The sequence below is a fragment of the Orycteropus afer genome, unplaced genomic scaffold, assembly GCF_000298275.1.
Source record: "Orycteropus afer afer isolate SDZICR_OR568_19922 unplaced genomic scaffold, OryAfe1.0 scaffold01011, whole genome shotgun sequence".
NCBI lineage: Eukaryota > Metazoa > Chordata > Mammalia > Tubulidentata > Orycteropodidae > Orycteropus > Orycteropus afer.
This window is the reverse complement of record NW_006922598.1, coordinates 111,948-129,283: the sequence shown is the minus strand read 5'-3', so window position 1 is coordinate 129,283 and position 17,336 is coordinate 111,948. Positions and strand designations below refer to the sequence as shown.

Below are 17,336 nucleotides of genomic sequence, written 5' to 3'. Positions count from 1 at the left end.
ACAGGGGGTGGGGATCAGGGGTCACAGGACATAGCCAAGTCTGCCCAGTTCCCATCCCAGTCCTTCTAAGGAGCCTTCCTCAGAGAACCTCTGGTCTTTTCTTCTGGAAGGGAAGACTTCTTTGCTTCCCATTTTGCTAAGGATGTTTATTTGAAATTACTTCCATTCTAAGCCCCAAGACTCTTATTCTAATAAGTTGCAGTCCCTACACTGGCACCTCCTACTATCACCACACACACTTAGTTCAAATGCCCTTTCTTGGGCAAGGGTGCTTTCCTTCCAATACCCCAGCAGCTCTTATTTTGACAAAGGGACCCTTTCCCCTAGCCTAAGGTCCCATATTCGGTCAAGCTGCCCGCCTACCTCAGCCCAGTGTTGCTTATTCTGGGGGAGGCAATGCCCTATCGTTATCCCAGAGCTCTCTCTCTTTCTTTTTTTTTTTTTTTTTTTTTTTGAGGGGATCCTGCTGTTATCTCAAGTGCTCTTATTATTCTGGTGAGGAAAACCCCACTTCCATGACTTGGGAAGGAATGGGAGATGGGCAACATCAGAGACTAGGATGGGGTGGATGGTTTTTTAGGGGATAAGGAGGGGGAAGTAAGTCTTGTTGCCTGTTCTGGGGTTCTCTCCAACTTTTGCAGATTCTTGCTGCTGAGGAGCCAGGATTGTCCAATTGGGGAACTGTAAATACTTATGTATTGGGGAGTGGGGAGCTCCAAGTGTGCTCTCTTCTCCCTTTTCCCCCGCCTGGATTATTTAAAAAGCCATGTGTGGAGACCTACTATTTAATAAACATAATATAATCAGAAGTGACTGCTATTCTTAAATACAGCAAAGCATTTATGGAGCATTTACTGTTGGCTGAAGGAACTCTGGTGGTGTAGTGCCTAAGGCATTTGACTGCTAACCAGAAGGCTGGTGGTTCAAACTCACCAGCCACTCCTCGGGATAATGCTTCGGAAATCCAAGGAGGAGGGGTCGCTATGAGTTGGATCCAACTCCATGGCAGTGGTTGCATTTTTTTTTTTTTGAAGGAGCTCTGGTGGTACACTGGTTAAAGCTGCTAACCAAAAGATTGGTGGTTTGAACCCACAAGCCACTCCACCAAAAAAAGATGAGACAATCTGCTTCCATGAAGATTTGCAGCCTTGGAAACTATGGGGCAATTCTAGTCTGTCTTATAGGGTCGCCATGAGTCTGAACCGACTCTGACAGTGGGTTTAGGTTGGGTACTATAGGTTGAGCCAAGAGGGGAATTAGATGGAACTCTCCTCTGCTTTGAGGAAGACTTGGTCTTGCGTCTTGCACCTAAAGAGTTTTTATGGGTTTATTGAAGCAGGACCACAAAGAAAAAGTATTTTCTTTCTAGCACTATGTAGTGCTATGTATGTGCAGAAGGGCTCCATTGGATACTGGGAGAAACTGAAGATGCCTCTCCCCTGTCTTCACCTCATCTGCTCATCCCTCTCATCTTTTCTTCCTCAATTCTGGACTTCTCTCCCCTGCACTATTCTTAATTTCACTTGTCCTGACCTCAGTTGTCCTCTCCTGCCCTGCTTTGAAAGGCTATCTAACCTGCGAGCCTCTACCTGCTGGCTTTCATGTCCTGCCCTTACCTGCTTGCACCTCACTGGCTGACTTAACCTGTCCCCATCTCACTTCTCCATGCTCAGCGGTGGTTCACTTGTCCTCCTCTCTTTCAGTCTCAACTGTTCTGTGCTTTCCTCACTTTTATATAGTAGCTTACCTGCTTGACCTTACCTGCCCCCACTTTGATGCTTTTCAGCCTCCTCAAGGTCCCATTCTTGCAGATTCCCGCGGGCGCCCCAGGGGGCGGGGCCTAGCTGGGAGAGGGGAAAGTGGAACTTCAGTACAACCAGGAAGGACCTAGGAAGTTTCTGACTCAGAAAGGGAGGTGCCATCTGAAGGAGGTGCCAATAAAGAGGCAAGAAGGTGTTTAAAGCGATGGGGCGGGGGGTAGGGGGAGAATCTAATATCCAATGGCAACGAAACCAATGAGAGGAAGAGAAAGGATGGAAGCGTGATAAGTAAAGCAGGATCAAAAGGTGGGAGAAAGAAGGCGGGGGCGGGTCTAGCAGTGGGATGGACCAATGTGGTTTTGCAAAGTCCGCAGTGAGGCCAAGTCGTCTGCGTCCCCAGTCTCAGTCCCAATGGAATTTAGAAATCCCGAGTTTGCCCTCAGACTCAGCCTTAAGGAGCAAACAAGGAAAACTACTACCGCTCTAACCGACTGCGCACTCGCTCCGTCCTCAGTCCAGAGACCTGGAAGGGGAAGTGACGGACACGGAAGTGGCCTGCAGTTGCCGAGGGGACGGGCCGGGCAGATGCCAACATGGCAGCGGTTGGGGCTGGTGGTTCCACTGCTGCGGCTGGGCCAGGGGTGGTCTCCGTGGGGGCGTTGGAGCCTGGGACCGCGAGTGCGGGTGAGATGGGCTGTGGCCAAGCAGTCCGCAGCGGAACATGGGCCGGGATCGCTGGGGGTCGAGAAGGTTCCTTTTTGAAGCGAGAGGGAGCATCCCGTATGGACTGATCCAAGTCTATGGGGGAGAGAGCAAAGAGTGGACCATTGTGAATGTTCTACGGGCAAAGAAGAGACCATTCTGAGGGTGATTGGTGGGTGTGTGGGTGTGAGGGGGTGTTCCTTCCGCATGTGGAGGGGTAGAGACCGTTCCAAGTGTGAAGAGTATTTTCTCTTGGGAGGCCAAGTCATTCTGAGTGTATATGGTGGTCCTTACTTATAGAAGGGAGAGACCATTGTGAGGGTTGGGGGGAGTTCGTCCAGAATGGAAAGACCATCCTGAAGCTCATGGTTCCTTCCTTAAAAAGGGACAGAGACCATAGTGAGTTAGCATGGGGCAGGGGCTGCCTTATATGAGTAGAGGGTCCATTTTGACAGAGGGACATCCTTCATTATAAGGGGAGAAGACTCTTCTGAGGGGTCCCTTCCTAACGGAGGTAGAGTTCATTGCATGTTGGAGTGGAAGGGTCCTTCCTTATAGAGTGAAGAAAGAATGTAGTGAGGGTGCCCGGTCCTTCTTTATAGAGGGGAGAGTTTGTTGTGAGTGTGGGAAGAATAAGGAATAATTCTTTGTCGAGGGTGGGGGTGAGTGGGGATGGGGAAAAACAACTGGACTACATGAAGTGTAGGGAAATGTTTCCTTATGTGGTTGAGGGAACCAGACCATCCTCAGTAGGTTAAACTATTCATTGACGTAGTGCCTAAGACATTTGACTGCTAACTAGAAGGCTGGCGGTTCAAACCCACCAGCCACTCCTCGGAAGGAAGATTGGGCAATCCACTTCGGTAGTGATACCACCTCGGAAACCCAAGGAGGGTTCGCTGTGAGTCGGATCTGACTGGATGGCAGTGAGTTTTTTTTTTTTTTAAACTATTCATTATATGGGGGTTCAGTCCTTGGGACAGTGGAGGAATCACTTCTGATATTTGTTAGACCATTCTGGGTTGAGAAGAGTCCATTGTTATAGGGGGTGGTGTTTGGAGAAGCCACTGTGGGGAGGAGATCATTCCATATGGAGTGTAGACCATTCTGAATGTGATGGGGGAAAGACCATTCCTTAGGGGATATGCGTGCCTTATACAATAGTCTCATTCCTTATATTGGGATATCGTTCTTGACATGGGACAATCCCTCATTAAGTAGGAATGTCATTTCATAAAGATCTTCCATTTTCTCACCCCTAAAATGTGAATCCATATAGTTTCTTTGGAGATCAAAGCGATAACAGGGATCCCTTAACCCCAGTGACTGGCATACAGTAAACAATAAATGTCAAAAATGTAGTTGTTGGTATTCTGTGGTGGTTGGTATTCTGTCTGAGAGAGAGTTGCTTCTCACTCAATAGATAGAGGGGGTCGAGGTGGTGTCCAGAGCCTGCTCAGCCACCTGACACCTCAGTAAGGATTCCAGGTATGGACTGGACAGGATGTGGCCCTTTCTAGCTCTTATTGCCTGTGGCTGAGGCAGTGGAATGGGGAGGGTCAGACTCTCTTTGTGTCATGGTGGAATAGGCAGAGGTAGGAAGTGTTGGTGGCTAGGAGGATTCTCGATGAGAAAGGAGAAGCAGGCAGTTGATTGTGTGGCGGCCATACCTCAGCGGCTTCTGACCCTCTCCTTCCCCTTTGCTCCTTCTGTTCCCCACAGCTCACCGGCGCCTGAAGTACATATCCCTAGCTGTGCTGGTGGTCCAGAATGCCTCCCTCATCCTCAGCATCCGTTACGCCCGCACACTGCCTGGGGACCGCTTCTTTGCCACCACTGCTGTGGTCATGGCTGAAGTGCTCAAAGGTGTCACCTGCCTCCTGCTGCTCTTCGCACAGAAGAGGGGTATGAGTTGGGTGGGAGTAGTGCTGCACTGGGGTCAGTAAGTGGTACTCAGCACATACGTGAGTGCTCACATAGAAGGTCCATTGGGGGAGTATCTGTATCTGTGAAAGTGCTTGAGGAGTGTGTAAGTGCAACTAAGCTTATTATCTGTCTCTTCAGCTATAAGTGGCTGCATCTTCACTTTTATATCCCTAAGATCCTAGGAGTTGGCCTATGTGGGTTGAAGAAATATGAATATGACAGCCCAGGGTAGCAGGTGACTCTTACGTGGTAATTTATTTACTTACTTTTAACTGAGAATTTCAGTCACATGCCGAATTGGAGAGAATAGTAAACTATCCAATTACCTGTCCCCCAGATTGAACAATTGTCCACTCCTGAACACTGTTCCATTCAACAGCAACAATAATTATCCATTCATCTCCAGTCTGTGTCTGCTTACCACCCCCCCTTATTATTTTGAAGTAAATCCCACATGTCATTTTATCCATAAATATTTTAATGCATATTTTTTTAAAAAATAACTAATCACTAAGTCCTACTTCAAAAAGTCAACAATAATTCAAATAATTAACAAAAATTCACATTAACAAATAATTCAAATAATTAACAATGAAATAATCAAATATCCAGTTAGTGCTCAAATTTATAATTTTTTTAAAATGTCATAAAAGTTTTTAAAAATTTGAATCAGGTCTAAATAAGGAGCATTGTTTTGTTGATATGTCCTTTACGTTCCTCTTTGCAATTAATTTGTTCATGACATCAGGTCATTTGTTCTGTAGACTTTGGGTAATCTGGATCTTGCTGATTGCCTCTCTGTGGTATCATTTAATATGCTCTTCCTTCCTCTACATTTCCCAAAAATTGAGTTGGGTTTATCTACTAACTTAAACATCTCCTTAAAGGGCACCTACTTAAAAATACTCCCCAATTGTTTTTCTTTAAAGGCCTTGCGTATGAAAGGATGGCAATGAATTATTTGGCTCTGCCCTAGGTGTTTACGTTGAAGAACACATTCCTACCCACTCATTAACTCCAAGTCCCTGAGAGGCAGCCCTTTAGAAACCCACCTGCTCTTTTGTTTATTGGTTGAGTAGACACATATGAGTGGACATTATGTGTTAGTCCCTCCACTGGCTGTGAAGATACATGTATTATTAGTAATGCAGATGTGAATCTTGTCATCATAGGGCTGATATTTTAGATGGGGAGAAAAATAGCTACAGACTTAATCACAGGTTAAACCCCAAAATATTTTTTTTTCTGAATTAGTTTGATGGTAAAACCTGGCCTGACCTAGTGTGGGGCTCTCTATATTTGTGTTCTTTATTTGGCCTGTTTGGTGTTTACATTCATACAATTCATTGCAAAAATATGAATGTGCTTGATTATGGTGTGCAGCCCCAGACCCTGCTAGTTGTGTTATGTAATGACACACTTAATGCTCAAGCCTGCATTCATCCATGTGGCAGGGACAACTTGATGTGTCTAGAGCTGATGGCAAGATGTGGACAAATGGGAGCTGGCCCCTGCCCTCAGGCAGCTCACAGGCCAGTAAGGAGCTAGGATAATTCTAGCTAAAACTCTCCTTCTGGTTGTTAAAACAGCCTTCTACCCACACTCCTAGAGCTTCTACTTCAGAAGTTCCTGTTTAATGATGATTATTTCATTGTTCAAACATGTATTGGGGGCATTTAATATGGTCTGTGATTATCAAACACTTGTGTTCTGGATGATTCTTTTATGTCCAATTAACTGTATTAGAAAGGCTTACTTGGGGATGTGGTTGTGCTATCGGGCAAACAGAGTACAGATCTTATCCCTGTCCTTGGGCACGATCTGGTGGGGGAGACACAGGGACCAGATCTGGCCTAGTCTAGCCTTTAGGGCAGCCCTATCTCTGTAGTGAGTGCTAAAAAGTCCCTTATCCCTCCTCCCCCACACCCAGGTAACCTGAAGCACCTGGTTCTCTTCCTCCATGAGGCTGTCCTGGTGCAGTATGTGGACACACTCAAGCTTGCAGTGCCCTCTCTCATCTATACTTTGCAGAATAATCTCCAGTATGTTGCTATTTCCAACCTGCCAGCTGCCACTTTCCAGGTGAGCCCCAAGCCCAGCATGGCCCCAGAGGAACTGGCTGGTTTGGGGGATGATATGGGATATAGTGGGAGGGCTGCAGAGAGCAGAGGCTGTGTCACCTTCTGAACATCCTTGGAACGGGATTCCTCCACCCCAGATTCCTCATCTGTGAAAACTGGGAAGGGAAATGGTAATACCTCCTCACTGGGATGCTGGGATGATTGAAAAAAAAAAAAGAAAAAAGAATACTTGTGAAGATCCCTTGATGATAAGCTTTAAGTTATTTGTGGGCTACTTTGTGAAATGCTTAAAGAACCTGGATTCTGGGACCAATCTGTCTGGGTTCAAATCCCAGCTCTTCCACTTTCTAGCTGTGTGATATTGGGCACGTCACCTAACCTTTCTATGTCTTAATCTATTTCATATAAAGTATTTAGACCCCCACCTGGCACATGGTTAAGTACTATGTAAATAATTGCTAATATTATTGCTGTGTGGTTGGTTGGTATGTATCAACACGTATTTATCAAGACCTCTCTCACAAAACCTACCATGTATTCATTACCTACACTGTGTGAGGTGTTTTAAATACATCAGCCCTACTTTACAGATGGTGACGCCAGGGCTCAGACAGGGCAACTGCTTTGTCCCTAGTCACAAAGCTAGGAAGTAGTAAGGTTGGGGTGTGGCCAGGGACTTCCTGGCATAGCCATCCTATTGTGTATTTTCTGGGAGTCACTCAAAACTTATCTAGCTACAAATCTGTCACTGGCCAGTGGCTGGGTATTATTTCTGTTTTCATTCCATCTACCCCACCCTATCTTCCCTTTGTGCCTGGGGGGCCACAATAGGTGCTATCCACCATGGGCTCACTTTGGGGTCAGGCTCAGCCCTCAGTGCCTTCCACATGCCACTCGCAGGTGACGTACCAGCTGAAGATCCTGACCACGGCACTGTTCTCCGTGCTCATGCTGAACCGCAGCCTTTCACGGCTGCAGTGGGCCTCCCTGCTGCTCCTCTTCACTGGTGTCGCCATTGTCCAGGCGCAGCAAGCTGGTGGTGGGGGCCCACGGCCACTGGATCAGAACCCCGGGGCAGGCCTTGCAGCAGTGGTGGCCTCCTGTCTCTCCTCAGGCTTCGCAGGTGTCTACTTTGAGAAGATCCTCAAAGGCAGCTCAGGCTCCGTGTGGCTGCGCAACCTGCAGCTCGGCCTCTTCGGCACAGCACTGGGCCTGGTGGGGCTCTGGTGGGCAGAGGGCACTGCTGTGGCCCACCGTGGCTTCTTTTTTGGGTACACACCTGCTGTCTGGGGTGTAGTGCTCAACCAGGCTTTTGGTGGGCTCCTGGTAGCTGTTGTCGTCAAGTACGCTGACAACATCCTCAAGGGCTTTGCCACCTCCCTGTCCATAGTGCTGTCCACTGTTGCCTCCATTCGCCTCTTTGGTTTCCACGTGGACCCGTTATTTGCCCTTGGCGCCGGGCTTGTCATCGGTGCCGTCTACCTCTACAGCCTTCCCCGAGGTACAGCCAAAGCCATAGCTTCCACTTCTGCCTCTGCCTCTGGGCCCTGCATGTACCAGCAGCCTCCGGGGCAGCCACCACCACCACAGCTGTCTGCCCACCATGGAGACCTCATCACGGAGCCCTTTCTGCCAAAGTCAGTGCTGGTGAAGTAAGGGCTGACAGTGGTCGGGGGGAGATAGGGAGGGGACGGGTGGAGGGCATCGGGCATCTACAGGCCTCAAGTTTCTGCTGGGGCCTGGCCCTTCTGGGGCTGGCAGGCAGTCTTTTCTCCCAGGTCATTGAGATGTCAGAGGGCGGCGTGGCATGGGACTAGGGCTGAGCATCACATCACCCTTTCTAGTAGGCTTACCCCCTCTCCACCAGAGGGGGTTTTAGAACTGCCTCCTCTGCCCTAGTTCAATCCCTTTGGGGACAGGGTTGCGGATGTCATTCAATGCCGTTTTATTTTGTCTGCCTCCCTCTGCTGGAGTTATCCCCTCTCACATCTGGGAGAGTTCCTCCCAGCCATTCCTCCTTTTAAAGGACAAATTGGACAGAAATCCTACTGCTCTCTAGTAATCAGTAATTGCCTAACTGTGGGGTTGTTTCCCATAGTTTAAGGCCTTCTCTCCTCCCTCACAACCATGCTGGATCATGTTAGCAGCTTGGTCTTCTGCGTGGCCTTGGGGCTGCTTCTCTTGACACTGAGACCCTTGAAAATGAGCTGCTTGTGAATACCCAGAGAGGAGCAGGCAGGAGCCACTGTTAATGGCTGCTGAGATTTTTACATCAGCCCATTCTGGGGGAGGGTGCAATAGGGGCTGTTTGTTTTTTAGTGGTTATTTTTTTGATTCACAGTGTAATCAGATAATGATCCAGGGTGGAGGAATGGGGTGGGAATGGGGGTCCTTGCTGCCAGTGGCTGAATCTCACTGACTCTAAGACACTGTCAGTTGCCGGATGCACAGTTATTTTCTGAGACATCCAGAGAAGAAAAAGCTGCCAGCCACACTCTTGATAGCCCACTGGCTATATGATGCACCCATAGTGTGTTTGACTGTGTGTATATATGTGTGTGTGTGAGTGTGTGTGGGGGGGTGCCTTAGAATTGATGAAATGTGGAACCCACCCACTGCATTCCCCAAAGCTTATTAACCCCTTAACTGTATCCCAGTGTGTGAGTGCATGGGAGATGCCTGGACTGTCTTTGCTATATGTAAATAGAGCCATTGGATCTTTATTTTTTGATTAATTTGTTCTGATTTTTTGATTTGTTTTCTAAGGAACTGTAATGGAAAAAAAAAATGTCAGGATATCCAATGCCAAATAAAGATGTTGTATTTATTTAGTCCATGTGCAGCTTTCTGATTCAGGTGATCTGCGTTCTCTGCATAGGCATTGTTACTAACCCAGGGGTGCCAGCCCCACTGCTGTTGCCCTTCGCTTGCTCAGGAAACCCACCTGCCAGCCCACCCCAGCTTTCTGTGTTTTTCTTTCCTTCCCGTTCCCACCACAGGTTGCTCACCAAGGTGAAGGGTTCGTAGCTGCTGGGATTGAAGACGTTGGCCTGGCCTTGTTCTCCCTTCTTGCCCTGGCCCAGCTGGGACCAAACTCTGATCAGTATTAGGGGTGGGGTGAGGCAGACACCAAACTCCCTGTCCCCACCACGCTCCGCCCCTAGGCAGAGCTGACATGACTAACCTTTTTCTCTGGTTACGAGGGCATGGACATGACCCTCCTCAGCCTCTAGCCCTGCCAATCTCATGTCCTTGCCACCCCCATGCTATTTCTTAGGTGAGTTTTTGCAAATAAAATGTGTCTTGCATCTCGATGGCTTGGGTTGAGAAGCCTCAAAAGAGAGCGAGAGCAAAGGAAACACAGGCATGAGCCACAGAAAAGCTTTTATTGAAAACCCGAGCCGGGGCAAAGGTGAAGGTTCAGTCCTGCTGCTTGGTTCGGGAGGCCTCAGCATTGGCCCGGAGCACAGCCCCTGGGGACGGGTATGGGCGTTGCTGGAAGAGAGGCCCAGCTGCTGTTGTGTCAGCACCTGTCTTGGCCTCATTCCGCTTGGGGAGCCCTGTTGACCATGTGCCCCTAGGGGTGATAGAGGGTCAGGGGTGGGAATGTGAGTGTTGGGGGTCTCCCCTCAAAAAAAATGACAAATGGGGAAAGGAGATAGTGAGGAGGAAAGGGACAGTGTCCACTAGTGCAGGGAGGAAAAACAGGGCTCATGAGGGGTTCTCACTTACCGGGGCGCATCTGAGTATGAACTGGGGTCCATGGGATCTAATTCTTCATCCTTTCGGCTTCCCACTGTGGAAGGAAGTAGGAGAGTGAGGGCTTTAACCCAAGCACAAGGAACCCTCAAACACTCGATTCCTGAACACTCCCCAACCCCCAGCCAGCAATAAATGGAACACTTGGCTGCCATGGGCTACAGTACCCTCATCCCATGCTCATGTTATCCTGGGCCCCAGCTCCAGGCACTTTGGTGTGTAAGTTCCTCCTCCATACTCTGTACCGTAGTCTTGCTTGCTGCGCCCTAGTTCCAACCCTGCTAGCTTACTCTTCTTGCTCTTGGGGTAGGGAGCCAGCTCCTCCCGACGATGGTGACGCCGTTCTTTGGCATCTTCTCGGTCTGCTTTATCATATCCGCGATCCCGGTCCCGATCTCTGTCCCTCTCTCTCTCTCTGTCCACCTTGTCATAGCCACGCTCTCGGTCTCTGTCCAACTTATCATGGCCCCGGTCCGACTTGTCATGGCCTCGGTCCGACTTGTCATGGCCCCGGTCTGACTTGTCATAGCCCCGGTCTGACTTGTCATGGCTCCGGTCCAACTTCTCCTCAGCATCTGGGGACACGAAAGCCTTGAAGTGACCTTCTTCCTCCTACCCCAGGCCCAGCAGCCTTTGCTTTCAACAACCTCCCTTGCCTGGGGCTGGGCCTGTCTGGTCTCTCCTGCCCCTCCTTGATCCACTATTATTTACCTGGCCCCTCTCTGAGAATTAAGGAACTCTGGTGGCACAGTGCCTAAGGCATTTGACTGCTAACCAGAAGGTTGGTGGTTTAAACCCACCACCTACTCCAGGGAAGGAAGACTGGGTAATCTACTTCTGTAAAGATTTACTACCTTGGAAGCCCAATGGGGGTCACTATGAGTCATGATTGACTTGATAGCAGTGGGTTTTTTTTTTTTTTTTTTTTTTTTTGGGGGCCAGAGCCTAAAGCATTTGACTGCTAATCAGAAGGTTGGCAGTTCAAACCCACCAGCCACTCCGTGGAAGGAAGACTGGGCAATCTACTTCCATAAAGATTTACCGCCTCGGAAACTCAATGAGGGGTCACTATGAGTTGGAATTGACTCAATGTCAGTGGGTTTTTGCTTTTCATTCCCCTGAGAATTGCTTGAATTGCTCCAGGGACCTTTGGACCTGCCAACTCACCTGCATTACTGCTCCTCAGCTTTTTGGCAGATTTGGTAACGACGGAGTTGGGGTCATGTGGGGAAAGCCAGGACACAAGGTCTGTGTCTACATTCCAGTAGTAAGGGAGTCCACTGCAAGGTAACGGGAGGAAGGGAGGGAGGAGTGTCAGTATAGATGTCCTCTCCTTTGTCTCAACTCATGTCTCCCTGATCTCTGCCTATACCTGCCCATTTCAGGACCCCACAAGGAGGACCCCTAGATTTCCCATGTCCCCCATAAACCTCAAGGCCAGGGATAGCACAGGAAGAGTAAGGTTGGGAGTCATTCCCCCCTTGCACCCCCCCTCAGGTCCCCAGGCTCACCAGGAAGGGTCAAACACCTTATACCAGCTTGGTGGTAGGCCTTCCAACCGGGTGGCTTCGTAGTCCACAGGATCATCATCATAGTCCTCAGCAATGATCTCCTCCTCTGGTTCTGGCAGGACAAGGGTAGGAGGTGGGGAGAGCAGTTAAGGATCAGGGAAATTCTCATTGTGTCATCAGGGCCTGGAGAGACACACATGCTCACATGTACACACTTAGCCAATCACAAATCACACATGGAAGGCACATGCACATGTGTGTGCCAGGAAGCAGACAAAACACTGCTTGCAATATACAAATATCTGACGATTGGGATTTACCCAATAATTATCCAAATTTCTTCTGTTTCTGGGTTCCAATGATAAGTCATACTTTTATCTGAACCTATCTGATTTCTGGGTTTGCACAGGAATTCATCAAAAAACTTATTGACATCTATTCAGCTCCTGAGTTCAGATAGTGTATGACATGATGTTAGCCAAATCTATTTGAACAAAATAAGTTTGCTAGCAAGGAATGTATCTGAAGATATGTCCAAATTTATACAACTCTCAAGCTTGGCAAACACGGGATTTCACATCCCTGTATCTTGAATACCAGGGGTTTATCCAAACATTTCTCTGAATCCATTCAGTTCCTGAGTGGCAAGGTGTAGTAATGGCCAAGGGCCAAGTACACAGGACTGCAGTAGATACCAGTTAATAGAATAAAAAAGGTATATACTACTAGCGGACCATGTGAACCTCAGCCTATATGACCATGAGACCAGAAGAACTAGATGGTGCCCAGCTACCACTGGTTGACCATTCAGAAAAGGGTCAGTGCAGGAGATCCTAGATAGGGGAGAACAATGTGGAACAAAACCCAAAGTCATAAAATAAAAAAGACCAGGCTTACTGGTCTGATGGAGCCTGGCAAGACCCCTAAGACTATGGCCCCTAGTTACCCTTCAGGTCTGGAATTGAACTCAACTCCCATGGCTTCCAGCCAAACAACAGACAGGAATATAGGGTGAACATTTATATCAGGTAGTTACACTCCTTAGAGCAATCAAGCATGGGAGAACAGAAGGGCAGTGTTTGCACAGGGAGATAGCTCAGGGGACAGGAAGGCATAGGAAAGAAGGACACAGAGAAAAGGTAACTACAGGGAGGAAGTGGGAAGAGAGCTGTCACATTGTGGGAAATTGTAGTCAATGTCATGAAACAAAATGTATGAACTGCTATATGGAAAATGAATTTGCTCTGTAAACTTTTACTCACATCACAATGAAAATAATAGGCCTATAATAGATTTCAGCTATAAACAATGAAATGTGTATGTCAGCAAGAGCATAGTGCTTGTCACACAGTATGCCCAAAACAGATGTCAGCTATTGTCATTTGTATTGATAATCAGACGTTATGTCATCAGCACAGGGCATAGAACTCAGTATGCTTAAAATTAGTATCAATCATTATCAGTATTATCAACCATAAAGTCTATGGCTGGCACAGAGTAGGCCTATAACTGATGTAAATTTCAATATGGTGAACAGTAAGAAGTATTTTTCAGAGCTTGGCATACCATAGCTCAAAATTAACACTAGCTTTCAGTATTAATAACAGGATGTCTGCAAGGTGGGGCCTTGTCCATTGTGCAGTTGTGGACACTGAGGCTCTGAGAGGGAAGGAGTTGCCTGGTCACACACAGGTGGACAGAGGCAGATGGAGCTGGCCTCAAATCCAGGGTCCTCCACTTCTACAAGGGAGCTCTGGTAGCGTAGTGCCTAAGGCACTTGACTGCTAACCAGAAGGCTGGTGGTTCAAACCCACCAGCCACTCCTTGGAAGGAAGATGGAGCAGTCTACTTCCATAGTGATACTGCCTCGGAAACCCGAGGGGTCGCTATGAGTTGGGTCCGACTCAATGGCACATAACAACACAACCACTTCTACAAGCAAAGTTCCATTGTAGCAAACGCCTACAGTGTGTGCATGGTTTTATTTGCTGTGGGATGTGGACCTGATCTGGCCAAAGCTATTATTTTATACTGTGGACAATATGTATGCCAGGCACTTGAAACAAAACCACACTCACTGCCATCAAGTTGGATCCCACTCATAGTGATCCCTCCTTGGGTTTCCAAGGCGATATCACTATAGAAGTAGATTGCCCAACCTTCCTTCCGAGGAGTGGCTGGTGGGTTTGAACCTCAAGCCTTCCAGTTAGCAGTCAAATGCCTTAGGCACTACACCACCAGAGCCAGGCACTTAGTATGCCCAAAATACATGTCAGCTACAAATAAGGTGAACAAGGTGTATATCACCAGCACAGTAGCTGGCACAACAATAAGCCTGAAATACATGTTTCTATCATATTATAATCAACAAACTATCAACATCAACAATGTACTTGGCACACAGGAGACTGCAGTATATGTCAGCCATCCTTACTGTTACTTTGTTACCACCGGGTAGAACTTGGAATGCAACAAACCAAAAGAGTCATCAGCTGTCAGTTAAGGATAAAATGTCTATCCCTCTACAATGTTTGGCACATGGTAGTAATGCATGTGAGAAATCCATATTGTTTCATCCCACTGCTGGACACACAGTAGGCTCATGCTAGGTATAAAGTGTCAATATCAACAACAAAATGCCTGTAAGCCTAGCACATGGTGGGCCCATCTACTCTTAGCTCTCACCAGGCTCCAGATGTTTGAGGATGCCTCTCTTGGCCAAACGGGTCTGTAGCGCCACAGGCAATGGCATAGCGGGTAGCAGACAAATCTAGGGCAGACAAAGTAAAAATCAGATTAGATGAGGATTAGAATCCAGATCCTGTAACCAAGGGCCTCCCGTCAGCATAAACTCATCTGACCCCTACCTCCTCATCTGCACCAGTAGCTGAGCAGGCGGAAACTACGCATTAAAAGGTGGGGAATATAAGTGGCAATATTAACCAAAACTCTCACCCACCCCACCCTCCTCAAGTGCTCACTTCCGGGGTTCCTCTAACAGGCCCAGGCTCCGCCCACCGCAGAAGGGGAGAAGCATGTCCCCCCCCACGCCGCGGAAATGGGCTCACCCAACGTCCCCGAAAGACTGCTGGGTGGGAGGAAACAAAGTGCTGAAATAGGGGAGCATAGTACAGCATCTCCAGCTCCAAAAGAATGCACCCACCCTGGTGTTACCAATACAGTCTCACAGGCAGTGAAAGGCTGTCAGGCCGCCTCTCTCTCTTCTCGGCAATGATCACCCGGACCACACTCTCTTCTCTCAAAGAACAGAAGGAGGTCCTTTCTCCCCGAGCCTTTAGGTAACTGGGAGACGCTTGGAGGCTGAGGCGGACAGATGACGCAACCTGGGTGACCAATGAGACTCAGCCATTGGCCTTACGTATGGTGAAATGACCCAACCCTTGTCCTGGAATAGGTGGAAAGCTCCGGTGCCTGTGTACGTTTACATAGGGGGCGTAGCCCAGCCGGATCTGGCCTGACTGCGCGGCGGGACGCCGGCGCCATGGAGGAGTACGCTCGCGAGCCTTGGTACGGAGATGGGCACAGGCAATTGGGACTGTTGCTGTGGCGCCGTAGACAGTCGTGGGAGGTGGGCAGGGGAGGCGCCAGCCACACAGCGCCACGGCCCAGATTTGGGAGACTTAGAAACTTATCTCCTCCCGCCCGAGCTTCGTTAAGTGGGGCAGCAACTGCGTCTGGAGGTGGTGCGGTACCCGACGAATGTTGCCCCTTACTTTGTATCTCCCAGCGCCTCTTTGTTAACAAAAAGAGACACGGTGGTCGATCCCGTTTCAGCTGCGGGTGGTGGTGGTGATGCGACAGAGAGCAGAAAGCCGCAGAGTTACCACGCGTGGTTTTCCCTAAGCGTCTTCAGCTAATGGAGAAGGCGGGGCCTGGATGAGCCTATTGTGGGCAAGGAGGGGGCTCTGGATCCTCCCCACCCAGCTGCTCTTGATTTTTTTCTGTTGTGCTCCATTAAAAGGGGGAAGGGGGAAGGGGGTGGGGCTCGGTTGGAGGCACCATTGTTGGAGAAGGAGTTCGACCTTGTCCTATTTTAATTACAATGCACTAGCTAACACTTCTGTATTGCTTATTTAAACGTGTCAACTCTGTCTGTATCAATCATTGTCAACTGATGGCAGTGAGTTTGGTTTTTGAGTAAAGCGATTGGAAGATTCTTAGTTGACTGTAATAGGGAAGCAGGTAGGGCAAGGAAAACATTTAAGGAGTGCGTGTGCCAGGGCATGGGGGAGGGTTTATGTTCATCTCTTCCACCCCTTCCCTTTTTCAGCCCTTGGCGAATTGTGGATGACTGCGGTGGAGCCTTTACCATGGGTGTCATCGGCGGCGGAGTCTTTCAAGCCATCAAAGGCTTCCGCAATGCCCCCATCGTAAGCCCTGGCTTTCCCTGGGTGGTGTGGGGGTTGGCTGACCAGCCCACATGGGATACTGCTCTGAAAACTGCATGTAGCTTCCAGTCAGAGTCCTGGCTTCCAGATCTGGGGTCTTGGAACTGCAAAGGATATAGGCCTGTGTTTCTCCTACCCTCAACTGTGGTTCCTCCATGGAAATGCTGTCCTGTGAAAACAATCAGTTGTCTTCTTTCTCTGACAATACCCCCTGCCCTCAGGAGAGCTCATCTAATGTGGCTTTAAATGCCATCTATTTGCCAAGGTCTCTGCAATTTAAATATCTAGCCCTGTCTCCTCAACTCCAGACCTACATACCCAACTGTCCACTTGACATCTCCACTGGGATAACCAATCTTAAGCTCAACAAGGCAAAACTGAGCTCCTGATTCCTTCTCAGATCTAATCTCATCGGTGAGCCTCATCTCAGGAAATTATAATTCTCTTTTCTAGTGTTTAGGCCAAAAATCTTGGAGTCATTCTTGATTCTTTCTCCCCTCACACCCCATCCTGCATCTAATCCATCAACAAAACCTGCATACTCAGCCTCCAAAACATACATCCTCAAATCAGCAACTTCTTACCACTGCTGCTGCCACCATTTTGGGCTGAGTCCCCATGATTGCTGTACCCATCTCATGCATCTTCCTGCCTCTGCCTTTATCCCCCCCCCCCCGAGTCTATTCTTAGCACATCACATCAACCAGAAGGGTCCCTCATAAAGGGAAATCATATCTTTGTCCATTCTCCTTATAATTCTCTAATAGTTTCCTGTTACTCTTAAAATAAAAGACAAACTCCTTACCATGTCTTACATAGTCTAACTGCCTACCTCCCATAGGCCATCTTCTACCACTCTCCTCCCTCCCTACTCTGCTTCACACACTCTGACCTCCTTGCTCATCCTCCAATACGCCAGTCTTAGGCCTGCCTCACAGCCTTCAAACTTGTTGTCGCCTTATTCTGGAACTCTCTTTCCTGGATCTTTGCCCAAGTCTCTCCTTCTCATCCTCAAGGTCTCAGCACAAATGTCCCTTCCTTAAAGAGGCCTTTCCTAACCACTCAGCCACTCTCATGTTTCTTAATCCTGTCCCTCTAGAGGAGCTCTGGTAGCATAGTGCCTAAGGCACTTGACTGCTAACCAGAGGACTGGTGGCTCAAACCCACCAGCCACTCCTCGGAAGGAAG

At 48.5% G+C, this 17,336-nt stretch overlaps 4 protein-coding genes across 4 annotated transcripts in view; 3 read left to right on the top strand and 1 right to left on the bottom strand.

Annotated features, from left to right (window-relative positions):
• Positions 1–1,844, top strand: part of PIM2 (Pim-2 proto-oncogene, serine/threonine kinase) — a 6,392-nt gene extending 4,548 nt beyond the window's left edge. Inside the window, exon 7 of the mRNA XM_007958561.1 lies at positions 1,787–1,844. Within this exon, the coding sequence (XP_007956752.1) occupies positions 1,787–1,844 (58 nt within the window). The remainder of the gene's footprint in view (positions 1–1,786) is intronic.
• A 509-nt stretch (positions 1,845–2,353) lies between these two features.
• SLC35A2 (solute carrier family 35 member A2) lies at positions 2,354–9,496 on the top strand. The gene is made up of 5 exons (XM_007958554.2): positions 2,354–2,444; positions 4,185–4,367; positions 6,319–6,470; positions 7,370–8,106; positions 9,469–9,496. Exons 1-5 carry the CDS (start codon positions 2,354–2,356, stop codon positions 9,494–9,496), a joined length of 1,191 nt encoding a protein of 396 aa, XP_007956745.1.
• A 393-nt stretch (positions 9,497–9,889) lies between these two features.
• On the bottom strand, positions 9,890–14,491 carry PQBP1 (polyglutamine binding protein 1). Its single transcript, XM_007958548.2, has 6 exons — positions 14,425–14,491; positions 11,740–11,851; positions 11,396–11,508; positions 10,519–10,803; positions 10,202–10,265; positions 9,890–10,046 (listed from the first exon to the last, which is right to left on the bottom strand). The coding sequence occupies exons 1-6, from the start codon at positions 14,489–14,491 to the stop codon at positions 9,890–9,892; spliced, it is 798 nt and encodes a 265-aa protein (XP_007956739.1).
• Positions 14,492–15,241: 750 nt separating this feature from the next.
• Positions 15,242–17,336, top strand: part of TIMM17B (translocase of inner mitochondrial membrane 17B) — a 4,385-nt gene continuing 2,290 nt past the window's right edge. The window contains exons 1-2 of the mRNA XM_007958547.1: positions 15,242–15,267; positions 16,031–16,130. Of these exons, the coding sequence (XP_007956738.1) occupies positions 15,242–15,267; positions 16,031–16,130 (126 nt within the window). The remainder of the gene's footprint in view (positions 15,268–16,030; positions 16,131–17,336) is intronic.